Source organism: Montipora foliosa, chromosome 1 (assembly GCF_036669935.1).
Source record: "Montipora foliosa isolate CH-2021 chromosome 1, ASM3666993v2, whole genome shotgun sequence".
Classification (NCBI taxonomy): Eukaryota; Metazoa; Cnidaria; class Anthozoa; order Scleractinia; family Acroporidae; genus Montipora; species Montipora foliosa.
Genome location: NC_090869.1, coordinates 46,843,737 through 46,871,236, shown reverse-complemented (window position 1 = coordinate 46,871,236; position 27,500 = coordinate 46,843,737). Strand labels below are relative to the sequence as shown.

Genomic DNA, 27,500 nt, shown 5'->3' with positions numbered 1-27,500 from the left:
CGACGACAACGACGACCTTTTTTGTGTACCGAAATAATTAATTACCTTTTACAAGAAATGAAAGCAAAAAAATTACATATATTCAGTACAAGCATCCTAGAATAACCATAAGGGCTATAAAGACCATATTGTTGCTGGGTTGCCAAACCCAGTCGGAATCTGCCTTAATTTCGTGTTTTGTTGTTTTTTTTTTTTATTTTAATTTTTTTCTCGTGTCATGAAAAGTCTTTCCTGTCCCTCCCCTGCTAAGTAGTGTCTTTGTGTGAAGATTCTTCTGCGCCTATGTTTGGTAACTTTGAGGGGGTACTAGAAATTCATAGATTTTATCCGGTGGACACAGTAAAATATTTAAGTTAACCTGCAATGGCGTTGAAAGTCATTGTAATGCGAGTGGCATTTTGGTGGATCTTTTAAAAAATATATACCCTCATGGCTTTCAATAATGGAAAGTCAATCGTCTAAACAAGACAGGAGGTGAAAAATAACTATCTGGAATCTTCAAAGCGACGAGTAATGGTCTTCGACAACAATTTCATCTTATTTGAAAGAAAGCTTGTTGTCTCTTTTGGTTCTTCCGAAAAGGGTTTTAAGATCCTGAACTGTGAGACTGAAATTTATTTAATTGCGGTTGTTTCTTCTCATTTAAAATAGGAAGGGTCTTTTGCCACTAAAACCTTTAGGTATTTTGTTTATTTCAATAAATTTTACGCTGGGAAAGGTTTTTGTGACACTTTTTGTCCAAATGAACACCCATAAATTAAGCTTTTTTAAGGACCTTTAAGTAGATTATTTTTTGTAATTTAATATTCTCTGTCCAAAATTTGCATAAGAAGCTTGAAATAAACATTGCCACTCGCCACAGGAAATTTAGTCGCTGATTTACCTCTTCGTCGAGTTCTCGTTAATATTTTTTAAATGTTGCTGTTATGTACAACAGTGAAACCAAACGGCAAATTCTCTGGTAACGTTTTCGAGTTGGATACCAGAGACGGAATCGAACACCTTGAGTAGTCTGTGTGTACAATTTTCTGGCTATTTTTAAGTTTATTTATTTTTACTCAACTCTGCACAGTCTTCTGGTAAAAAACAATTTGAAATTTGATTAATTCTTGTTAGTCAAGAATTATTTCAAAGAAAGCTTGTTGTCCATTTTTTGCTTCATTATTGAAAGAAATGGTTCTTCAGTGAAGGGAGTGTGAAACAATCCGCAAAATCCGCAATTAAACCCCTCGAAATAAAAGTGCTACGCCGTAAACTCCCAGCTTTTGCAGTACCATTTGGTGCAAACGTAAACCAAAATAAGACTTGACCTGTCATCAGATTAGACTGAAAAGAAGAGAAATTATGAAGCGGAAACAACATATTCAGTCTTTAGTGTGTGACATAAACGTTTGCTTAAGGCAACTCTAAACATGCATGACATGCAGGAAAACGTCCGTCAGAGTAATTTGCAGTTTTTTCTTTTTTGCAGACTATTTCACTTAAAGCGGATATGTCACGTTATTTTAGGGTGTGTCGAGAAAATCTTTACTTAATCACGAGTTTAAAACTTGAAAATGCTAATGTGGAATGCCCTTGCCGATAAAATTTCGTTACATCACAAACGAAGTGATTGTGCGAAAAAAACGACCTTTATCGAGGCGATTTGTCATAATTTTGAATAGCGGCCTGGCCCCAGTTGTTCAAAAGATAGATAACGCTATCCACCGGATAAATCACTATCCATTGGAAAGCCCAATTGGTTTCAATATGACTTACCCACTGGATAGTTCTTTATCCAGCGGGCAGCGCTATCCATCGTTTGAACTAGGGCCTGATGTATTAAATTTAATAAGTACAGTATTAAAAATTAAGATTAGAATTTAAACTAACTGATGATGCAAAACAGTGCCTTTCTGCTTCGTGACAAATCTGTTTGGTCGTTTCAGTTTCTATGCTACGTGTTTCATTTGTTTGTGGCGGATGACAGCGTTGCTTCAGTAAAGATTGTTACAGAGAAGCCGATGCTCAATGGCCAGATCACTCTTCTCCTTGAAGCCTGCTCAGAGGACAGAAGGCACTGGATCTCCCCAGAGCTGTATATAAATGCCAACAATCAAGAAACCTTTCGTTACCGTTATGATGTGAAATGCAAGGAGGGAATTTTGAAGGCTGCAGCCACGTACTTTATAAACACCTTCACGAGAAGAAAAGATGACAAACATGTACAAGAGAGAAGGGTGAGGAAGTTGAATGAAGGAATGCAACAGTATGACATTTTCCGCAATCCTAATGAAAATAAATTTAATAGAAATATTTTTCGTGGGCAGATGTTCTTTGTTCAAATGCTATTCCAGAAGCTAGCCTGTGGTATTGATTTAAAACAGTTGCTCATTGAATGCGAACACGTAGGGTTTGGCCACCCGAGCTATGCAAGTGAAGACATCAGGTCCTGTTTGACGTGGATTCAGGGAGCAATGAGTGAAAATGCCACTCCTCTTCAGGGTTTGTTCGTTTGCTGTGTTCTTGGTCAGTTGGTGGACCGTGGAAGATCTTGGTCTGCTGAAGATGTGACTAGATATCTTGGAAGTCAGACTGTTGATTTTGTTCTTTCATCCTTTGAAGATCTAAGCGATATTAGTTTACCAAAAACCAGTACAAAGTACATTTCGATTGTGGCAGAAGCTCTTTTCAAGACTGGATCCGCGACAGGACGCTTGCTTTTTATCAAGTACTTCTGTAATGTGCTTGATGTCAAATTTATGATGCTGGTATTAGGCAAACTTTCATTGCAAAGTTTAACTGAACAGCAATTCGACAAACAGACTCCTATTGTACTTAACGCCCTCAAGCAGTCTGAGGACTCCACGAAGTGTTCAACATTCCTCTCGTACATGATCAGCTGTTCTCCAAGTGTCCTGTGCCTTTGGAAACTTCATACCGTCATGTCCAACACTTTTCCTGTCCAAGTTGACCGCTTGAAAGATGAGTTTTCAAGGAAGTTCTGTAAGTTTATCTCATTCGTTAGTGTGACAAAACCAGACCTTCTACAGCCACAGTTTTGGGCTAAGGTACCGAATACCCTAAAGAATGAAGTAGCTACTCCATTCTGTAAAGCATTGCATGAACAACTTGCTTTACAGACAAAGTGGTCGAAAGAGAGAATTGCCAGTTTAAAGACCATTGTTCTGGATACTAGTTTGCAGTCATCAGACTACTTTCATCTGCTCCTTTCCAATGTATTGACAACCAGACAGAAAGAAATAGGATCTTTTCTCCTAGATCTCCTGACTACAGAGACATTTCTTCCATACTGGATGAACGAGGTCGCTAATGACGACAAAACCAAATTTTATCATCACTGCTTGAAAACCAGTTTCCAGTATGGTGGGGAGGAACTCAAAGACAAGGTCCTAAATGTTGTGGTGATTTGGAAGATGCTTTGTGAAACGGAGGCTCTGAAAACTAGCAAGGAACTTTGTGAAGCTGTGGATAAGGAAGCTGAGCGTTTGGTCATGAGGACAGGACTAGAAACCATCATGGAGGCCTTTAAAGATGCTCAGAATCATGAACCATCCGTCCAACAACGCCTTGTTTCTCTTCTTAGAATTTCAGTAAAACATCACAGTGGCATAGGAGACAATCGCTCAAGATACAGGCAAATGATTCGCTTTCTTGGTTTTGAGTCGTCAAAGGAAAAGGAGAAGAAGGATCTGCCAAAGATTGAGGTAGACAGGTGGGTCTTCTTTGTTTGGAATATTACATTCTTGAAACCAGGTCCATGATTTGCGCTGTGCAGAATTTATTATATTTTTTGATAATTACGTCAAAAGGAATAAAGAAGATGCTGCTTTCTTTTATGATCATTTCAAATAGCAGTAGCGCCGTAGTGTAGGTGTAGTGGAAATGGCTGTGGAATGAATGAACATAGGGAATGGATGATTGATACGCAAGTACGTTTATTCGTTATCGGTGATTTTCCGACTACGAACTTCGAAGGGAACTGAGAACGAAACCAATGAACACAATGGAATCAACTTCAAACTAAAGAAAGCGCAGAGTAACTAAACCTTTTGCAAAGAAAAAGACAATAGAAAACAATGTTTTGACCTAGTGATCTCTAAGATGCGTGTATACATGAAAGTGAGAATTAAACACACAAGAACAAGTAACAACGCTACTAAAGCCTATCTGAAAACGATGGTATTGCACAGAGAAAATAAAGTCCTGTTTCAAAACTCGTAGCCATGCGGCCATTTAGCAATAAAAAAGCCAGGGAAGGTGGTCGTCGTCACCGCGCTTCTATTCATTTACATAGGAGCAAAGATTTAACTTGAGTTTTATGTTTGTATTCTCCTTTGTTAGGGCTGAGGAAGAAGTATTGTTGGTTTTGATGGATTTAATCCCTGTGCCTTCAAAAGGAAAAATGGAAGAAATCTTAGACAACATGATTTCCTTCAGTGAGGACTGGTTGATTTTGTTAAGTGCAGTTCATTCTCAAAGCAGACTGCTACAACACCCTACACTTGCAGCGGTCCATCATTCCTTGCAGTCGCTAATAGATCCTCAACGAAGACGTCAATTTCCTGTCAACTTCTTTTCTCGTCTGGACGACAGTAAGATTAGTCTTCTAGCAAAGTTCTGTACCTTGGCTTCGCCTTTGGTTCCTTCCGTGGCTCTAAATGTTCACCAATGCGATGACTATTGGATGTCACAATTTCAGTCAGATCAAGAGTCTGCGCGTTATTATTCTCAACTGTTCTTGGAACTTGAGAAGACCATCAATTTAGTGGAGAAAGTGTCAAAGGGCATTGTAACTGTTTCTGATGTACATTTACTGATCGATGAACTCAACCGCAGGAAGAAAGAATGGAGCGCCACCACCTCCCTCAAAGATGTCTTTGACACAAACTACTGGGGGAAGCTGCATGCCCTCATTGACTTGGCAAAACCAATAGGGCCGGTCAGTGAATCAGCTATGTTTACCAATGTTGCCCGCTCATGTGTGACATTGGCGTTTTCAACAGTCGAATCACAGGTGGAAGCAGGACTTAATGTAGATGTCGATTCCGACTCCAAGGCAGAAAGCTGCAAAGTGAAGACTGCCGCTGAAATTTTGTTCCTTATAGAAGGAAAAGGATTTCAGCAATTCAAAGAAGCTTCCGCAAATATTTTTGATGATAGTAAAGATCCAAGCCTCAAGGAAGTTGATATGCTACTGAAAGGTATTGGCAATCAAGACAAGCTCGATACAGAGCTCCAAATCCTTAAATCTATTCGTGGTGTTGAAATTTCGCGGCAGAGGCAGAAAATGCTGATAAACTATCTCAAGTTTCCATCCTTGAATGCTAAAGTTAAGCAAGTGATGTCAATGTTTTCAGCTCTTGGATTCGATGACAGCACAGGTGCTTCCATAGGCAAAGAGTTGCAAGACTTCATGTCCTTCAGTTGTGCCTCAAACCAAACTCTTGGTCACCTTTCTAAGGCAGTTGAAAATGGCAGCGTAGCGACCATTGATCACAGGCTTGATGAAACCTTAACAACCCTCATAACTGTCCTCCACCAATCCAGTGAATTGATCTCATTTATGAAGGAAACGGCCGGCGAAGACATACGAATATTAATTGATGCTGTAGAGGAGCATTCTGATCAGTTTGTTTCTGAAGCCACTGTCTCTGATTTGATTGATGTGCATGGATTTTTACAAAGTGTACTTAGAGAAGATCTGACAGATCCATTGCTATTTCTAGATCATCTGGAAAGCTGCTACGTGAAGCTTGAGAAGAAGGTGGAAATGGCAGCTAAGATTATACAATGTGGGTGCAATGTCCACAGCTTACGGGGGCTGTACATGAACGTTGCCAACCGTGGCGAAATGACAAAGGAGATCATTAGTAATGCTGTGCAGAAAGGGCGTTATCTGATCAAGGCTAATTTAGATGGGTCGTGCGAAATTCAGTTAAGCTACTGTCGTCATGAAACAACGCCCAAGGAGACAACATACAACATGGCAGAGCTTCATGACCTTAGAAGCCGAGCCCTCCTCATTGTGAACACGGACGCAAATAAGGGAAAGGTTACAGAGTCAGTAGGTCACGTTGCTATGATGATGAACACGACAATGACTACATTTATTACTCAAGTTGAAAGGCTTAATGACATCCTCAATATTATCACTTTGTTGCGAGAATCAGGTCATCCACAGTACAGCAAGAACTTTTGGCACAAGCTTCATTCCTTAGAGGAAATAAATTCTCTAGCCGATTCCCTTGCAGTAGATTTGGAACAATGGCAAAAAATTCTGCACAATTCACAAACAGAACATTACTTCTTAAATTTTTTTCATCCTGACCAGTTGTGGATCCTGCACGAGTTTTTTACGAAAGGTTTGACAAATAAGTCAGCAGATATTGCCCTTAAAACGTCTGTCCACAGCTTGCTTCGCTTTGTGGATCAGAACGTAAAAATAGAAGACGTTGTTGGATTCCATTCCCTGTACTCGAAACCCAAGGAACACCATGGCTATGAAAGTGATCTTAGAGCCATTGGACAGGTGCTTGATGCCATATTTATCCCTCGACAGGGGAAGAAAATGCAAAAGGTGCCAAAGCTTGACTTGCAAGGAACTGTAAAACCAGGCGAATTATTTGTAGCAGTGCTCGAACAAGGAAGTAAACAGACAGCACACGTAGTAATGTCGCTCTTTGAAAATACGACAGGAGCTTGTCCCGAGCCAAACCAGGTTATTTTCTGCCACTCTGAGACCAGCTGGGAAAAGGTGGAACGACTTCTCAAACGTGCTTTTCTAGCACACGATCATTGCAATTCAGTTACGCTTCACTGCTTAGCCAACGTAGAGAATTTACCGAATGATATTCAGTTTGCGCTTGTGGACGCCATCAGAGAGCACCAACATCGAACCATGGGTCCATATCTACTAGGCCTAATTTGCTGCGGGGGAAGTCATCACCATATCGCTGATCAATTCTCATCATGGGCGTGCAACATTATGGGAATGACTGAAGTCCAACTACGGACCACTTTCAACAGCAAGTTTCCTGAGGTCTGTATGGTCACATCAGACCTTCCTGGTGCGGGGAAAACTGAAGCCATTCACGAGCTGGCAGCATCCCAGAAAAAGAAGGTTGTGACAGTTCCAATCAGTGGACCCTTAAACCGAAAAAATCTAGTGAGAAGGCTGTCTAGTCTGCAGTTTAGACCATTTGAATGCATCCATTTTGATGTTGGCGAGGTAGATGATCCATCCATTCTTGACATATTTTTCTTCGAGCTAGTTGCAGTCGGGATGGTTTCTTTTGGAACTGATGTTTTTCACCTACCAACCCATCATGTTTACATCGAGATTGCAAACACGCTCAGCCACTGGTTGCGGGACTCGCTCGCTGTTACAAAGTGCTTTTCTACTTTGCATATCAAGTCAAATGGTTACAAAGATCTTATTGTCAGCCAGGAACCACTTAGCCCTATCCAAGTTGTTTGTCAATATCTTCATGCATATGATTCTGGTAAACTGGAGGGCGAAGATTTAAGGCCTGAGGAACTTAAGCCTTTAACATCAGAACGCTGCAAAAAGCTGCTTTTGAAACACTTCTCGTCAAGTGGTGACTTGTCATTCAATATAGTGGAGAGTTTTGTCAAGGTCTTTGCTAATCAACTGTTGCAATTTTCGGCAAGTCCTTACTTCAAACCCCAGAATTTGAGAGCAGTTCTTGGGCACTCGCACAATACCCGAAATTGTTTGTTTAAGGCTCTTTTAGAGGTGTCAAGGGAGTTTGCATCCCGATCTGTCATGACGTGTAAAAATGTTCAGTCTGAAGCGATTTCCAGAGAAGAGGCTTCTGAATTGCTGAAAAAGATTCAGATGTCTTCATGCAATGTTGCTGTGAAAATGGTTGAACGAGTGGAGGGAATGATACAGTGGTCTGACAACAACCATCTTGTTATTGTTTTCCACGGTCTGGAAGCCTTAACTATTTCAGCTTTGTATCGTGACTTGTCACTGGTGCCTTCAAATGTGAAGGATTTGTTCAAAACGCAAGCAGTGAAAGGAAAAGATATGGATGACTTCACAAAGATGAGCCAAGAAGAGCTGCAGAGAAGATTAGACCTAATTGTACAGAGCACTCCAAGAGAATCCAACAGCAGTTTCCAAATCCTTGATTATGCTCTCACACCAGACAATATTCTTAAAATGGTTCTCATTATTCAACGCATCAGAGCACGGATTCCAGTTATTGTTATGGGAGAAACCGGCTGTGGAAAAACTAGTCTGGTTAGATACCTTGCTGGGACATGTGGTGTCTCATTTCGTGTGTTTAATTTTCACGCAGGTGTGCGTGAGGAAGAAATGGTTACCTTTGTGCGTAAAGTGGAGGAAGAAGCCAAAAGTTGCAATGAAGTCTGGGTGTTTCTTGATGAAATTAATACCTGCGAATACCTCGGAACCATCAACGAAATTATTTGCCACCGTACAATCAGAGGCAAACCGCTTATGCCAAACATAGTCTTTATTGCTGCCTGCAACCCATACCGTCTTCGTCCTGCTGAAAAAATTTCAACAGCTGGCTTAAGTGGAAAGACTGTTACAGACGAATACTCTCGCCTGGTGTATCGTGTTCATCCATTACCTGAGACAATGATCGACTTTGTCTGGGATTATGGATCACTGAGTACCAATGATGAACGTGCCTACATTGGCCGCATGGTGGAGGGAATCACAGGCAACGGTGAAAAACTGCTGGTTGAACTTTTGTGCACTTCCCAGGAGTATATCCGAGAAGCTGAGATGAATCCATATTGTGTCAGTTTAAGAGACGCTTACCGCTGTATTGTTCTTGTGAAATGGTTTAACCACACGCTAAAGAAAAAGGATAATTTTCTTGTATCGCATTCTAACAATGGCTCAAAATACTCTAAGGCCACTTGCACGTTTTCACGTCAAATGAAATCCATTATCCTAGCTTTGGCTCACTGTTACCGATCACGACTTACAACTGCTGCATATAGAAGGGGATATCATGACAAAATAGCTTCTTGCATTCGGAAAGACCAAGGTTCATTTAAAAGCAGTAGCTTTGAGGACATCGTTAGAGCTGAGGAAGAAGACTACCTGGGGCGAATGGAATTACCCCAGGGAACTGCGAAAAATGCGGCACTTCGTGAAAACGTTTTTGTGATGCTGGTTTGTATCCTGAACCAAATTCCCGTTTTTGTTGTTGGCAAGCCTGGCTGTAGCAAATCGTTATCCATGCAAATAATACGCAGCAACCTGAGAGGAAAAGATGCTAAAGACCCTTTTCTGAAGACTCTGCCACAACTCTATGTTGTATCTCACCAAGGGTCTGAATCGTCAACGTCTGACGGAATTTTGAAGGTGTTCGAGAAAGCAAAAAAGTACAGGAAGCATAACACAGCCAGTGATGTTCTACCTGTTGTTCTTCTTGATGAGATTGGTCTTGCCGAAATATCAAAGTACAATCCCCTTAAAGTGTTACACAGCCTATTGGAGCCAAGTGAAAGTTCGTTTCCTGATGTCGCTGTCGTGGGAATTTCCAACTGGGCCTTAGATGCTGCAAAAATGAACCGTGCTATTCATTTATCACGACCAGAACCTGATGTTGAGGATTTGTATGAAACTGGAATTTCATTGCGAGACACCAACATGGACTCGTGTGGCATAAGAGTTTCATCTACTCGCACTTATCCTAATAATAAGCATCTCCGTTATCTTGCCAAGGCATATTACAAGTACCAAGGGATGCAAAGGTACCCCAATTTTCACGGCCTACGTGACTATTACAGCTTGATCAAGTGTCTTAGTACAGAGTCCAAGAATGACCCATCAGACACTGAAGAGAAAAACAAGAGAATCCAGCGTGCCCTTCAAAGGAATTTTGGCGGTGTGCAAAGGGATGTCAAAAATTTTCAAAGTTACTTTCAAGAAGAAATGCAAAAGGGGGACTTCGAAGAGGAGACGTATCATTTTCCAATCACTGACCTCATCTGTGACAACCTACATGACATTCTTGCCCGTCATCTAATGATAATCACAAATGGAGACTCCGCGATTGGTATTCTTGATCAGACACTGGAAAGTCTTCAGAAAGAAAAGATCACCATCTTTGGAAGTCAATTTCAAGAAGATCTCTCGGAGGAGTACAACTACCGGATCTTGAGCCGGATCATCCTTTGCATGGAAAGAGATTGTGTTCTGATCCTGCGAGATCTTGAAAACATCTATGGCAGTCTTTACGACATGCTAAATCAAAACTACACAGTGGTTGGAGGAAAGAAGAACTGCCGTGTTGCACTTGGTGCTTTCAGCAACCCAATGTGCCAAGTTCATGATGGTTTTCGCTGTATTGTCTTAATTGACCAAAGACGAATTGACTTTACAGACCCGCCTTTTCTTAATCGTTTTGAGAAGCAGCTTCTGCGTTTTTCAGACGTCTTGAATGAGGAAGAAAGGAATCTGATAAACGCCCTCAAAAGGTGGGTGAAAAGCATTTCAACAGTGCCCAATCTCGAATCTCAATTTTGCGATGATGACATGTTTGTAGGATTTTGTGATGATACCCTTCCATCAGTAGTTCTGAAAAACAGTCAAGACCCGGAACTTGATTACAACGAAATTTTGGAGCAGTGCAAGGAGGATCTTATGATGGTGGCGTCTCCTGATGGTGTTGTGAGAAGTATGGAGTCAGATCTTGCGCAGACGAATTTGCAAGAGGTTCAGGCACTTCACGACAACTATTTTCAGAAACCGTTGCATAGTGGATTGAAGAATTACTTGAGACATGCACTTCAAATCCTTGAAAATGATTCGAAAAGTGAGGATGCCACGTCTGGCATGAAACTGGTAGTCATGACCCATAGCAACATCAACCTGAGCGTTTCGCAATGCCTTGAAGGGTTAGTGAAGTGTCAGACAGAAAAGCTAAGTGCTTTCAAATCTGAGAAGCAATTGACGAAGGAGCTAGAACGCTTCTGGAGATCAAAGGACTCGTTCTTGGTATTGCAGTGTAAACCAGAACTGGATGCCACTCACATGCTTCTTGCTAAGTCCATCATCGAGCAACAAAGAGATAAATATATAAAAGAGGCGATTAAAACAACGAGAAAACAGGTCAAGCATGTTTGCATTGTAATCCATGTTCAGAGAGAAAGTGTTGCCAATAAAACTGAAAGTCAGCGATGGCAGTTCAGTTTCCAGAGTGGGTGGAAGCAAGTGACGATTGACGTTCTCGAACACCCAGTTCTATCCATAACTGAATGTTTAGATGGCACTATCACTGATCTGCTGGAATCCAAATCACTCTCATTTGAAGACGAGGCGTTAAATCAACTTCTGTGGTGCTTCACTCGAATCAAATATCCTAGCAGCATGCAGCCCTCCTTAGATGCTGTCCTTCAGATAAACCAGTTGTTGAAATCGTTTTCTGTGATCTTGGAATGTTTCAAGGATTTAGTTGTTCGGTGGTTAAAAAAGAGAGACGCGCAAAATTTACACTCCACAGGTCTCTCCAGGTGGCAGTACACCGTGGCGTGTGATAGAGAGGCATTGATCAACTACTCGCATCTACTGGGTGCTATCCAACATTATATTAGTCATCTCATACGTCAACCACTGGCAAAGATAGTCTACTTTTTGGAGAGCGAATCAGCTTGGCCTCACTTCCTATTGTCAAGGGACATTTCCGGTGAAGAGAAACTACAAGTGTGGTTGAAGCTGATGTCAGATGAAGAGATCCTCAACATTGACAAGATTCCTGACCAACAAGGACCAGAGTCTTACTATACTTCCGAGAGGTGCTTGGATCTAAAATTTCCTTTTGCATCCGTGTTTTACAAGAAGGTAGAACAAGTACAACCCATGTTTGTTGAAGACCAAAGACGGCTTCTCTTAGATGAGACCAACCTGAATGATGAAGAAACATTGCGTGAAGTGGCAGTGGAATCACAACTTCACAAGTTTGCTTCACTTGTGAAGGAGAAAATTCCTCAAGTGTATGATCTTGCATACCTTCAAAACAACATCGAGTTATACGTTGAGGATCTCCTTGATAAGAAAACTTCTCTATTTTCCGATGTATTCGCACGGTCTGAGAGGATCGATTTCTTAAAAGCAGCAATGGCTCAAGATATCAAGTTTGTGGTATGCGGCGATCCTGCTCTCGCTATAGTCCGTCTACATTCTTTGTTTTGGTTGAACGGCTCTTCGTACATGACAATCCTTGAGGTTTATGGCACTTGCCACAGTGTATCAAACGTAAACATCAAAGACCTTCTCTGTAAGTATATCCCTTTATTTGAGAGAAGTCTCTTTCAGGACAAGACGGCAGCAACGTTGAAAGGAAATGAGAATGAACACAGTAACTTCAAAGATGTGCAGTACACAAATCTGAATTCAGACGGCGAGATCGGCAGCCAGGTTACACAATTTGAAACCTCCAATGAGACAGGAACTGTAGCACAATCTCAAGGAGCTCTGGAAAGTAAATACATGGCTAGTGTGTGGCGACAACTTGAAGGACACTGTGAGGTGGATGCAACTGGAACAGTACAAGTGACTCAAGCTGCAAAGAAAGGAGAAAAAGATAAAAATGAAGACCAAACACAGACACCAGGAGGTGATGGTTTAGCAATGGAAGGTTGTCAGAAGAGTTTTGGTGTTGTGGAAAGAATTGATCCAGATAATAGCCTTCATAACGCAGACAAGAGTCTAACAGACCCGACAACATATGAATGGGGCGATGCCGATAAGACTGAAGTGCACGTTCAATGCACGGTAGAGGAGATTGTCCAAGATCGACAATTGCAGGAGGAAGTGGAAACTGATTATTTCGATGAATACTCGATGGAAGAACATAATTCACACTATAAGGAGGAATTGTTGGTGGATGACGATGGGGAAACACTTGTTACCTTTGAAGAAGAAATGGTGGAAATGTGTTGTTTTTCATTACTCCCAACCGATGATGTGGTCAAAAGTTTTCAGGGTGTCGACGACTGGCATCGAACAACAAGTCTCTTTCTTGCAACAGTGATCCGAATGCCGGTACAAAACCCTGCAATACATTTTCTTCGTGTTTGTATCGACTTTCTTTCGCTTGTTCTGGTGTCTGACGATCTTGATATGTATTCCCTGTATATGCTTGGTGAACTTGGGAGGGCATTGACCTCTGAGGGATATCTTGACTCTCCAGTTGCATTTGATCGTATAACTTGTATAATCGATGAATTGCAGAAAAGGGGCATTCAAGGTCGAAGAGCGGCAGACTTCTTAATGACCTTTTATGGACGATGCATTGATTCAAACCCAGACAGCCCAGTTCTTAGCTCCATTCTCGCAAGGATCTCCTCGAGCAGAGAAAAGTCATTCATGCAGCTTGCTGGACCATTGATCCACCGCATTTTTCTTGTAGAAGAACAACTTTGCCCTGGAGTTTTTGAAAACCTTTTAAATGGTGGTGCAATTGATGAACATCCCGGTATCCAACAAATAGGTCATGCTTTGCAAACGCAAGCTGGAGATGATACGCTTGACTGTCCTTTCTCTGCCTTGTGCTGTGACCTCATAGGTGAAGTTGCTTCCTGGGATGTTAACATCTCCTCAGTGTCTAGTTCAGACGATCATCTTCTGAATAATTTTCGCAGGGCTTTTCAGACTTTGGTCGATCCCTTTGATGACACTGAATACGCAGAGTTAAATCTACTGTGTGCCGCAGCATATGTGAAGTCCGTCTTGGCATCATTTGTCAAATTTATTTTACCGCGACGCCAGTGCCTGGTTGAAGACGGGGAGTTTTCCATGGTCATGCAGGAAATACACTCAGCATTTCCCTCTACCCAAACTAATCCAGGCCCCTCAGTGGCATCAGAGTTACAGTTGTTTTTCTTAAAGGAACTCATGAAAGAGCTGTATTTGTTTGACGTGCACAAAATCTGCCAGTGTAGCTCTCAACTTCCTTCTTTAAAGAGCTTACACTGGAAAGATGAAATCCTGATCGGGAAACTTAGTTTTGATCCTTTTCAAAAGCACATACAGGATTCTCCAGCTCAAGCAGCTCTGGCCACTCTTCTGGAAAAATGCAATTTGAAGCCGTTTGAAGATGTCATCTCTAACCTACCAGAGTCAGCGGAACAGCGACTTAAGGTGGCACTTCTTTTGACTAAGTCGTTCTACCTCATTCGCTCTGAAAGAAATTTGCGGGACAGTGAGGATAAAGCAAGTGAGTTATTTGTAAAGAATATGTGTAACCTTGAAGCTCCTTATGTGGAACTCCTTCTCCGGATTACAGGAAAAAAGGATTTCAAAAGCCCAGAGCTTTGCATTTCACCCGAATCTTCGTCAGCTGATGTTCATAAGGCGATGTTGATCCTTCATCTTTCCTCAATCGTAGCATCGAGAATTATCACTACAAATACGAAGACTCTGGCTTTCATGTCGTACCTCGCTAATCCATTGAAATCACAAAGTATGTTCGTCCTGGCATCCGGAGAAAGTCGCCAAGAACCTTATATGGTACACCACAACTACAGTTCTGAACAGTCTTCACAGGCAACCATCTTCTCTTGTGCTTGTATGACAATGTTTGTTACGGCTTCGAAGAAAGAGAAAACGTGTCCAAATTGCGGGTCAGAATGTCAAAGGCAAAGTGAAGGCAAAAAGAATGTATGCCCAATTAAACCCCGTCCTCCAACAAGTGGTTATGTCCTCATTCCAGGTTCTCAAGATGCCTCCCACAAAGTGCGGGATTTAAAACCAGCCGAATTTCGTATTCTTCATCTTTTTGTTTGCTCGGTGCTTTACGGCGGCTATGCACTTGAGTTCTTTGATGACAAATGTCTGACGCAGATATTGAGCACTGAGCAGTTGGAACAATGTCCCTCTGAATTGTGCTTCCAGCTGATAGAGAACGACTTGAGAGCATTGTCTATTCTCTTAGATGCAAAGGAGAAGGATGTCATCCGTTTCTTGCACTGTGCCATAGAAGATTGCACGTCTCTTATAACCACAGCAGTTGTGTGTCCTACAGAAGAGTCAAGATTGACGTGGGAAACGAAGTTTGCAGCTGTATTAACTCCGCTGATCCACGAATTTTGCGGCCGAAAACATTTGACACGTTTTCAAGACTATGCACCCAAGTCACTTCTGAGTGTTCAAAGGAAGATCGAGGAGACTGACTGTCCCCATTTCCCAGAAAGTGAGATACGAAACCAGCACCACCTTTCCAGGTTGTTCCGAGTAACGTATCCAAAAACATTCAAGAGCTTAAGAGCCTACTACGTGGCAGCCAATAATGAAACGAGGAACGGCCATCCTCTTCTCGGCTTATTCCTCGATTTTGATGAAAGCCTCCCGCTTGTTGCAAACCTGAACGATCTTCTTTCGTGGAGTCGTAAAGTGGATTCAATGTTGAGTAGGCGACTTACCCGAAAGGATGCTGCTCAGAAGATTGGAGATGTCATTCAAAAAGAAGTCCATTCTCCTGAGGAGAAAAAGCGACTGAATGAGGACTTTGAAAAGTTTTGCAAAGCATGGGAGAAGATGCGTCCTTTGGTTTGCAAGCAGTTGAAGATGGAAGTACCATATATCAGTGAAAGTTCGCCGATTTCGTACTGCCTTGTTGACAAAAGGGGAAAAGGAGTCTTTCTGTGTGCAGCTTTAGAGTTACTTCAGAACATCCAGAACGACTTCTTACGCAAGATACTGTGCATTGCAGCGACAGGCAAAAGCTCCGGGTTGGTCTTCCTTGAGAGAGCCGTAAAAAAATGTGCTATCCCTATAGTCCATTTGCAGGACGCTCGAGAGAAAGAAATTATCCAGTACAAATGGTCCGACGATATTTTAAGGCATTCCCAGCGTAATACCGAGTATGGCCATGGAGGGGAGGTATTCTTTGATCTTGAAAAGATCGAGAAAGAAATGGCAGCGCGTTTCCTTGTGGGAAAATCATACTTGTCAACGTTCAATGGATTACACGAGTTCATTTTTTCGCGAGAGCTCTTCCACACGAGCAAAGGTATTCTGGATGAATTACAAAATATGATTCCCCAGGAGCCCCTTACAGAGATGCTTCGAAGTGGTCTTCGTTCAAGCGAACATAGTCTCGAGGCCATGCAAGACTTGCTAGAGCACATGGAAATCGTCCTTTGCTTGTTGAAAAGGTATCAGGTCGGAAAACCAGGGGACCCCTTGACAGACTTTACAGACAAATGGCTCTGTGGATCAAGACCATTCCCAAAGCATTTACTCCCTCAACCCCACAGTGCCATTCAGCTGACACATGTGGTTGCCTTGTACGAATTCCTCGAGGATAGACTGGCCGAATCCGCTTCCAAGCGCGTACATGATGCATATCGCGTTGACATACCCAGTTTGATAGAGGAAGAAATGGTCAAAGCAGCGCCAGCAAGTGGCGAGGTCGAGCTCGATCGTTCTTTGCTGGTTGCTTTATCAACAGCGCTGCGACGTTTCATTTTCCGCTATCTTTCATCTGAGGAAATCAGACCTGAACCTGGAGGCAGTCTAGTGGAGCACTTGCTGGAGTCTTCACTATGGCCGATCGATGCTAACAAACTCTGCAATTTGCTGAAGGTGCACCCTTTATCCAAGCTCGTTACATCTATGATCTCTGACAAGCTGACCATTGGCCATACGTATCAAGTCCTCTGCTTCTACAAGAATCGTCTCAAAGTGAGTGATAGATAATTATAGTCATTATACCAGAGCCACACGGATGTGATAATTGAGCAATTAAGTGGCTTTTAAGGATTCAATCTACCACGTTTAGATGATTTGATCTAACATTTGCAGCTTAAGATAGGTGTGTATGTCCTACAGGGGGATGATAAAACTATCAGAAGAATCTGGCGAAGATCGTTCGAAAGCGTAGTTAAATTGGAATGAATGCAACTCGGGCCTCCCCCATGAATGACTGAATAAACGGCCTGTGGTTATAAATAACCAAGATTATTAAAGATATGCATTGGTCTTGATGCCTGTTTTTCAGGGATAGTTGGTATTGCCGTTAATTAGGTTTACAATCATTTCTGGAGTTACGTTCTTGACGTTATATATATATATATATATATATTTCAATAATTTTTTTTTTTTAGGTGTTGGAAGAGGTTAGGCAAGTTATTCGGAGTCCAGTTGCAAAGGGCAAGCGTACCACTAGCTCAAGGTCCCGCCAGCTGAAAAGCCTGGCACGGTTCAGCTGCTCTTGAAGAAGGCATTTTATCCTTTGTTGTAACTCATGCGTTATGTTTCGTATGTGGAAGATATCGAGTATTTGTAACAATTCAAACTTTAAGATTAACTGAGTCTAACTGAGCGAGAGGACCGCCGGAACTGGAGGATATTGTCACGAGGTCTTGACTGTACGAACTGGGTGCCAGTATTCGTCAGTACAGTTTCGGCAGAGTAAAGTGTCAAGTACTTTATTACATTGTAGTTTTTGGAGCTAAATGATGCCCCTACGGTCGCTATGGCTGCGATTTTCGAGAATGAAGCGAGCATTAAAACGTGCATTTCAATGATTCACGAAAATGAAAGCATGTCTACACTGAAGGATATGATAAGTTCTTTAAGAAATCCTGCCTCTCAAGACGTTTTTTTGTTTAAATTTTAGAGAAATATCGCTAAAAGAACCCAGAAATGACGATACCAGTGAATCCACTCAGATTTCTATTTTTTTCTGTAGATAAAGTTCTTTTAGTAATGCTTGGTGGTACAGCCATGTAAAATCGATGTTTGAAGCTGAAAGTTAACCATTTAAAGCCAAGTAAGTGAACGTGTGCCCAATAAAGTACCCAATTTTAAAGTTCTGCATAATACCCTTGCAACCAACTGGCATCATATACCCAGATGCATTTTATTCGGGACAAGTGCGTGTTGTATCTCGTGAAGCGCTCTTAAAATGTGTTTCTGGTTTGTTAGTAACTGTCCAAGGCCAAAAACAAATGTTCTTGATTCTAGTTGTGTGGTTGAACATTCAAACCAAATTAAAATTCTTCATCAAGGGAGAAGCAGGCCTATCCTTTTCAGAAAAAAAAAAGTTTTTACTTGAAGATGTTTCAGAAAAAAATGTCAATGTTTGGAACAACCGGGAAGAAAGAAATTTCAGACGAACGTAGATTGCCTGTTTCCCTGGTAATGACACGTGCTGCAAAACCCGAACGTTCAAGAGCCAATCAAAATGCTCGTTTCATCCAAGTGATTGTGCATGTAGACTTAAGTTTCATGGTTTAATTGTTAAGATGAATGGCGGTTCTTGGACGAGATCAAATAGCAGTAAAAGTAAACATGAACCGTATTGATGTATTCTTTTCAGTAATATTTTTCGTAATGTAACTAGGTTTGAAGTTAAGTGAAACTAGATTACTGAGTAGTGGAATAAGATGGCATAATGTAAACGCTCAGTTGTAATTTGTCTATGACTCAAAAATAAGACTGATCAAAGACATGGCAAGTCGTTTGTAGCAAAATATAATCCTTGAAATTTAGAGAGAGTACACACTTGTTTTGGTATGAGGTTTTGTTGCAACTGTTACATTCCACAAGTACGAGCTTTACATTCTTTCATGAAAAACAACAAATTTACAATCTCCGGAAAACCGCTCAAGGGATTCTCTACGTCCCATAATAGTTCATGTGGGCTAGTCCCAGTCTCTGGCGTTCTACTTGCTACACAACGCTGAAAACTGAGAACACTTTTCAAGGTACTTTGGATGCGGCAGCACCAGAAGTATATGCTGAAGTTCTTGATCAAACATTAGTTTAGTAACGACGTTAAGGGGTCGCTGTAGCATTGTTGCAAGGGATTAGGAATTCAACATTCTATTCCGTTCCTTGGTAAAGCAAATTCTAGGGCCTTCTTCTTACTGGTGACTTGTTTAACCTTGAGTCTAAACGGTGCAGTAGCTCGTAGTCTCTGCCTTATTCAGACGACAAACCTCGCACCAGCTGTACTGTTTCTGATTCGTGATGTATCTAGCATCTAGTGCTCTCTGGAGTACTATTTGAATTCGAAGCCTGAGTGTTGGAAACTGAACCTTGTTGTATTTGGGGATTTGCTGTTCCTCGAAGGATATTCGAAGAGCTTCCAACATCGGAGTTGCACTTCTTCCATGATTTCAACAAATTTTCAGAAAGGCGGGAAAAGATTATCCTTTTAGCCGCGCTCGTCTCAGTAAGGTATTAGATTGAATGACTTTTTACTGGTTTGAATTAAACCAATATTTGGCGGATAAAATATAAATTGTAAGGATTAAATTTATACAAACGGCTTGTCATACTATCACAAAGTAACATGGAGATGAAATCTTTCGTTTGTTAGGAAATTTTTTTAAATCGACAAACCTAAATTAGTGAAATAAAGGGGAATAAATCACAAATCCCGAGGTAACGGGTCACCAGTATTGACTGAATGATGAAATTGTATATGAAATGAATCATATGGACTGCGGCTATGAAATCAAGTGAAGCTATGATCTTCACAGTTATGAACGCAATTTTTACAATTGCGTAGAGAAGCCTGAAAAATTCAGGACTTCAAAAAATTCATGGACCTCACGGGACCAGTAGAACCCACAAATGACCAGCTCCTAACGTCAGTGGCTTCATAGCTCAGTTGGTTAGAGCGTCGCACCGGAATCGCGAGGTCACGGGTTCAAACCCCGTTGAAGTCCTGAATTTTTCAGGCTTCTCTACGCAATTGTAAAAATTGCCTTCATAACTGTGAAGATCATAGCTTCACTTGAGTATTGACTGAATCAACACACAAGCATTCCTTTATCAGTTAAGCTAGTGGACTATTTTTTCATTTAGAAATGTGATACTTTAATGCTCTTTTAAGCGAATTCTGTTTGTTAACTCATGGGTGTTCAGTACCTATCTCATACGCACAAGGCGAACATAAACCAATATTTGATTGGATTTGATTTGAAGGGTGGCACAGTTGGTTAGTGCGCGGCCTTGGTGCAAGAGGTCCCGAGTTCGATCCCGGGATCTCAAATCCTTGTTTCGACTTCTTTCCTTTCAGTGTAGCCTAAGTAGCTTTAAATACCCTTAAAACGGAGCACTGATGGAAAGAGGTGGGTAAAATGACGCACCGTCGGCTTCCTGGGAGAATACTCTCTAGAGAGTAAAGGAACTTCCGACGTTAAATAAGGTGTACCTTTACCTTTACCTATCCATGCGATTTGCCAGAAACTTGAAAAACGTCGAGCCGACTTTTTTCAAGATTACCCAAATGCGATCCGTCTTAATCTTGTCCATTTCTGTCCATCCATGTTTCTCTTTCCTTTTGCTGTACTTCTTTTATCTTCAACAGGTTTAAGTGGTTATTACAATGTTTCAGTCTACTTTTCAACAAGACCTAACGCAGCTCTCAATCTGGAGTGATACCTGGAAAATGTGTCTCAGTATACCCAAATGTAAGGCCTTGAATATCTCTAGGAAGAAAATTTCCACAAAACGAGAATACCACCTTAACGGGTCCCCACTGGCAACAGTTAGCGAAATTAAAGCCTTGGGCATAACTGTCACCAACACTCTCCAATGGTCTCAACATATAAAACTGATCCCCTCTAAAGCAAATAGAACGCTTGGCCTTATTTGTAGGGTCTGTAGAGATATCAATGATCCTGACATCAAGAAACTTTTATACTGCTCAATTGTTCGACCACAACTAGAGTACGCTTGTGAACTATGCTCACCCTACACGTCAAAGTACAAACTATTACTAGAAAATGTTCAGCGCAGTGCCACAAAGTTTATCTTTCCTACAGGGATCGGCTGTTGGAGAAGGGAAATGAAAGACTTGGTAGTTATCTATAACGCTAGAGAGAGCAGGCTATATTGATCTGGGTCACCAAGACTTTTTCTGTCAAACTGTAGTTCGGCAGAAAACGCGTAATTCGAGTGAATTAAATTACCAAATACCACACGCAAAACAAAATTACTTAAAACGTTCGTTTATTACAGGTCTGTCAATCTTTGGAACAAACTACCAAGGGATATTAAAACCGTGGACTCATTTCGTACTTTTAAAAGGAGGCTTTTAGATTTTTATGCTGATAAAACCCTTTCTTATAATCTTCCAACTCGTGAGGGTGTAAGTTAATGAAGCTATTTTTAAATTAACTGGATTGTAAATAATATCATATGATAATTTCAATTGGGACATCGTCCTGTTTTCTTCTCCAGTTGCTGATGTTATTTTGTACGCGCAACAAATTCAATAAAGTTAAAGTTAAAGATTGTGGGTGCCATGAAATTACATCATTTGGCCTTCCCCTTTTGCTGGAGATTTTTCGCGTACCTCTGTCAACGATTGCAAATTGTACTCAAACAAAAGTGTTCAAGGATTAGGCAGTAAAAACGTACAGAAATACGTACGTTGCAAATAATAATAATAATAATAATAATATTATTATTATTATTATTATTATTATTATTATTATTATTATTATGTGCCCACTTCGGCATGACATGGTAATTTGGGCTAAAAGACCTCACTGGCTCCCTCTTGAGTTCAATAATAACCTCCGCAGAGGCTCAAGGAGGTGAATACGTTTCTTGCGCCTGCACTCAACTTGCACAGCAGACACATCCTAACGCCTTACTGATCACAGCTCGATCACAGCCGATCGAAGCTGATCACCCTACCAATAACCGAACCTCTCCGGAGGAGAGAGACTGAGGTTAGCGATGGTTTGTTGTAAAATGATCCGTCTTGAGTCCTTGCAGCCATGTAGAACTTTCTTAAACAATTTTTTAATTCCTCGATTTCAGTAACAAATTCTTTTTGCTGGGCGACCAGCCCTACAAAATAGAATTACTCCGAGTGAAACAAATTATTGGCGTGAAGATTGTTTAAATTTTCAGCAACAATTATCTGGAAAAACCAAGTCAAACACTGGTAGGCAAAAGTATGAACTCTTCTCTTACCTTTGAAACTTTCAGGCCAAATTTTGTGGCACTCCGTAGGGAGTGAATAATGCTCAATTACTCCCAGATAGCGAACCAATCAGATTGCTTGAAACACCAAGATCACCAAGTGAGTATATGTTGTGGTTTAATTTTGTTTTTGGTTTGAAAAGTTCTTTTTTTTTTTTCAAACCAGCTTAGGTTTTTAAAAATGGTTTAATTTTTTAGAACACTGTCCATTTTAACATATTTGGATATCTCTCTGTAATTACTTTTATGAGAGTATGTATAAAATAAACTAGAGAAATCATTTTAAGATTATTATGATGGATTGTCGTCTCTGATGATACCAAAGACAATAATAATAATATCATTTATTGCATGTGAACAATTCTTTTTAGTGTTTGGGGTTAAATGCTCAGCTTAGTGATGACGGTTAGGCACTTATTTTGGATGGTGAGCTTTCACGTAAGGTTAGGGACACTGCCTGCATTTTAGTAATTAAGGTTAAGCTCTCAATAAGGTTTAAGCACTTATTTAAAACGGTTAGCATTTCAGGAGGTGTATGGAAACTACGGACTGCCCACAAATAGCGCTGATGAACAGTATTTAAAGTGCCCCTAACCCTTCAACTTATTTTTCTTGGTAGATTTTGACATCTTTCAAGAACTTATTTTCGAAAAAAATTTCAAAAATTTTGAATCCGGGCTAACCCGGCCAAAGTATCGAGCGTGACGTAAGAAAAAGACATCGTGCAAGCTTGAGTTGTTGGGATGTGTGAAGAACACAGAGAAAATGGTTGAAAAGTCCGTGGTTTATGGATGCAGCAACTCTAACAATAAACAGAAAGGAATCGGCATGCATAAGATTCCTTTTGATAGCGATCCGAGGGCTAAAGTCCGCTGGTTTCGTCTGCTAGCCGCTTCTTAAGAACTTCTTCTTGCTTGTTTTTTTCTTCTTTTTGTTGTCTATAATTTTTGAGCAATTCTTCATCAGTGAGAGGCTCGTCCATATACGCTTGCAATTCGCTGTCTGATTCTTTGTCGGCAGTCGAACTTTCTGATAAAAGTTCTTGATTTTCTCGTTGCTCCGTCTCTATTTCTTGAAAATCCAGGCATTCCGAATCGTCCGAAAGATACTCTTCCGTACTTGAATCGGAAAACTATTTGGAAGAGGACATATTTTCAGACCGATTGTAAGTTTTCACAAATAATCTTCGAACTCGCACTCTTATGTCATGGAGTGGTGTCCTTTTTTTACGTCACAGCTAAAAAAAGGTGTTAGGTATCAGACGCTTCTCATTGGCTTGTTCCTAACGAGCCCACGAGAGAGTAATTTGTCCAGCAGGGCTTATAGCGCGCAGAAAATTACAAATTTCACTAACTTCAAGCTCTGGCAAAAAAATAAGGATTCAATATTTGTGAAAAAATTTTCCGAAAATGAGTTCTTTAAAGATGTCAAAATCTACCCCCAAAAAAATTAGTTGAAGGGTTAGGGGCACTTTAAGTCTATAAAACATCCATTTCAAATAGCGCTGAGAAGCTGTATTTAAGTTTAAGCACCCATTTTAAAATGGTTAGCTTTTACTGCGAGTTAGGGTTAGGGTTAACCTGCCGTCTGCAAGTGTCAGACACTACATTAAAAGTAAGGGATTGGTACGCATTGTAGTGACTGGAGTAATTAGTTATTTGCAGTGTTTAGTAAACATAAAGCAAGCTAACAAAATCTGTACCTTGCTGAGTTCGCATTTGTTAGCGTTAATAGTATTTTCGGTCCAATGCTTCTGTTTTACGAAGGGGTATGGTCACCCATCCAGATACTAACCCCGCCGGATACGGTTAACTTTAGTAAATTTTAGTATTACAAATCTGCTCAGAGGGCACGCTTAAACTTGTGGTGAGAGAAGTTGTGAGGGAGCTTGAAAATTATCAGCATGTCAGCCCAGAAGCCAATATTTCTCACTTCCCATTTATCTTCTTCAATCTTTCTGGGTTCAGTACTTTGCTAGTAACCACATGTCTTCTCAGGCTATTTACCCAAGACTTCTACCTTGGCACTACAATGATAGACAATACCAAAACAATATCGTGCACAGTTAAAACTACATATTACGCAAGGACAACTTGAATCTCCTGGAAGACAACACACAGCTCAGTTGACATTTTATATGGAATAAATCGCTGTGTTACGTCACTACCACACGTAAGCAATGCGCAATGCTAGGAATGATGATTACAGCGATGCAGTTAAAGCCGTCAACAAACGTCTAAAACAACTTTGCAAGCAAAATAATTGGAAACTCATCAGCCATACCAACATCACTTCAAATGGACTTAACAAAGGTGGCCTGCACCTTAATAGGGAAGGTAACGAGTTATTGCAAAAGAATTTTGTAAATTTTTTACGATGTAATTGATTTCCTAATTCCATGAATGCCGATATTGCTGATAATTCTCTTGTTTCTCTAACGTTGCCAGAATCAGTTGAAAACGAAGGACATGCTGTTAATTCGAGTCTTTCCAATGCGTCTAGTTTTTTACCAGCAAAGCGTGGTTTTAAAATGGCCTGTTTGAACATTAACAGTCTCGTCAAACATATTGACGAACTTAGAGTCCTTCTTTCTGAGTTTTCTGTTGATATTCTGGCAATCAACGAAACAAAACTTGACGAATCCATAAAAAGTTCCGAGCTCCATATACCTGGCTACGAATTTATCCGTCGTGACAGAAGTAGAAATGGTGGAGGAGTAGGTTTTTATATTAAGTCTTCTAATTCTTATGTAGTGCGCTCAGATCTAAATGTAATTAATCTCGAAAATTTGATCATTGAAATTCGTAAACCGAACTCTAGGCCTTTTCTGATAGCGACATGGTACAGACCTCCCTGTTCTCCTACCGATTTATTTTCAAGTTATGAGTCATTTATCGACAAGGTTGATTCTCTTGACCTTGAATACTATTTGTTGGGTGACTTAAACTGTAATTTGGCCTCTTCTACACCTGATGCAAACACTCGTCATTTACTCGAGATTTCGGATTTATATGGGCTCAATCAATTAATAAATGAACCAACTCGTGTTACTGAATCCTCATCTACATTAATCGATTTGATTTTTACTAATCATGCAGATAAGGTAAGCTGTTCCGGTGTCTCCCATATTGGCATCAGCGATCATAGCCTCGTCTATGTTTATCGTAAACTTTCTTCTGATTTATCATCTAAAGGACACTCTTACATCTCTTATAGAAATTTTAGAAATTTTAATCGAGATAATTTTCGAAATGAAATCTCTCAACAAGACTGGTCTTTCGATGAATCTGAAGATCCAAATTTGGTTTGGTCTAACTGGAAAACAAAATTTTTGCGCGTTGTCAATTCTCATGCTCCAATTCGAACTAGTCGTGCTAAATTGAATAACTCACCCTGAATTAATTCAGTCTTGAAGAATGATATGCGCTGTCGTGATGCTACTAAAAAGAAGGCGATAAAAACAAAGAATCCTCATGACTGGGCTAATTACAGAAAATTACGAAATAAAATCAACAATAATGTAAAAACCACTAAGGCATCCTATTATCATAATAGTTTTATTCAATCCGAAGGAAACTCTCGAAGGACTTGGAAAACTATTAATCACCTCATGTCCCGTCGTCAGAACAACCAGCTGGTAAAGGAAGTCAAAGTAAATGATATATCTATCTGTAATTCTAACGAGATTTCCAATACCTTTAACGAACATTTTTCAACTATTGGGCCCAGACCAGCCCGCGAAATACCTTCTACTTCGGACGAAGTGTCTACTTATTTAAACAATTTTCCTGAAAACTTCAACAAATTCTCTTTTCGTCCAACTACTAGTAGTATTGTTTTTACTCATCTAAATCGATTGTCGAAAACTAAATCTACTGGGTTAGACAATATCTCTGCTAAGTTAATTCGTGAGTGTGCTGATATAATTTCAGGTCCGTTATGTGACCTGTTTAATAAATCTTTGATGTCTGGCATATTTCCTGACGATTGGAAATGTGCCAGAGTGATTCCGTTGTTCAAACAGGGCGAGTCACTTGATTTGAACAACTACCGACCTATCTCTGTCATTTCAGTTGTCGCCAAAGTGTTTGAGAGGATTGTGTACGATCAGTTATACAACTTCTTAAGTAACGAGGGAATCATCTCTAAACAACAATCCGGTTTCCGGTCTTTGCACTCTACTGTTAGTGCTCTTCTTGAAGCCACTGACAGTTGGGCGTTTAATATCGATCGTGGCTACGTAAATGCCGTAGTGTTCCTCGACTTAAAAAAGGCCTTCGACACTGTTGATCATGAGATACTATTAACTAAAATGAATCAGTACGGAATTCAAGGGAAATCGCTTGATTGGTTTAAATCATATTTGACGAATCGCACACAACGGTGCTCCGTTAACGGTTGTCTCTCTGATTTTACCACTCTTAAATGCGGTGTGCCACAGGGAACGATCCTTGGCCCTCTTTTATTTCTAATTTATATTAATGATTTGCCTAACTGTCTATCGTTCAGCGTTCCTAGAATGTATGCTGATGATACACATATTACTTATGCTGGCTCTGATTTACATCTGATTCAGTCTAGTATATCTCATGACCTTGAAAAGCTAAGCAAATGGCTTGTGTCTAACAAACTTACTTTGAACGCTACAAAGACTGAATTTATGTTGATCGGATCCAGGCAAAGATTAAGCACTCTATCTGATACTCTTGAACTCTCCATTGATAATGTTCCAATTGAGAAAGTTTCTTCAGTGAAATCACTTGGAATATATGTTGACGAAAATCTAACATGGTATCTCCACGTTGATAAACTGTGTAAAAAGATTGCTTCCGCAATTGGAGCCATTAAACGAGTTAAGCCATTTGTGCCTCAATCAACTTTACTCAGTATATACAACTCACTAGTTCAACCGCATTTTGATTACTGCAGCCTAGTCTGGGGTAATTGTGGTAAAACATTATCTAACAAGCTACAAAAACTACAGAACCGTGCTGCACGAGTGATAACTTCATCGAGCTATGACGCTGATGTTAATTCCTTGTTTGACAAACTCAGCTGGAAAGACTTAAATTCTCAACGTCAAATTCAGAAAGCTTTAATGGTTTTCAAGTCTTTAAATGGTCTGGTTCCCGAATATCTCACGTCTAAATTTGTAACGCGTAATGTATCAAACTATGCTCTGAGGGATTCGGCAAATAAACTTGTTGTTCCGTTTCCGAGAACAAACTACATGAAAAATAGTTTTAGTTACAGCGGCGCAACTCTTTGGAACAGCTTACATCGTAACATTAGGGAATCTAGTTCCACAGATCAATTTAAACGCCTTCTCTATCAAAATTTTTAAATACACGGCATTCATGGAAATCAGGTCTGTAGGTAGCTTATTTTGTAAATTAATGTAATAATAGGATTAGGATTTTAGATTTTAAGATTTTTTGGAATTGTACCTGATGAATTTTTTACCGTGTATAAATTAAGTAAATAAATAAATAAAATAAATAAATTTTTTCTAAAGAAAACAGGAATTGCTTCT

The 27,500-nt window shown here is 40.3% G+C and overlaps 1 protein-coding gene across 4 annotated transcripts in view; it reads left to right on the top strand.

Annotated features, from left to right (window-relative positions):
- LOC137999754 (uncharacterized) overlaps window positions 1-27,500 on the top strand; it is a 78,547-nt gene that overhangs the window by 35,530 nt on the left and 15,517 nt on the right. For 3 of the 4 annotated variants that reach the window (XM_068845651.1, XM_068845672.1, XM_068845663.1), the window contains 3 exons: window positions 1,929-3,715; window positions 4,345-16,699; window positions 17,122-21,201. In XM_068845651.1, the coding sequence (XP_068701752.1) occupies window positions 1,929-3,715; window positions 4,345-16,699; window positions 17,122-17,232 (14,253 nt within the window). In that variant the 3' untranslated portion in view covers window positions 17,233-21,201. Of the gene's footprint in view, window positions 1-1,928; window positions 3,716-4,344; window positions 16,700-17,121; window positions 21,202-21,973; window positions 22,068-27,500 lie in introns of those variants that run through there. The other variant, XR_011123002.1, reaches the window with a different exon arrangement.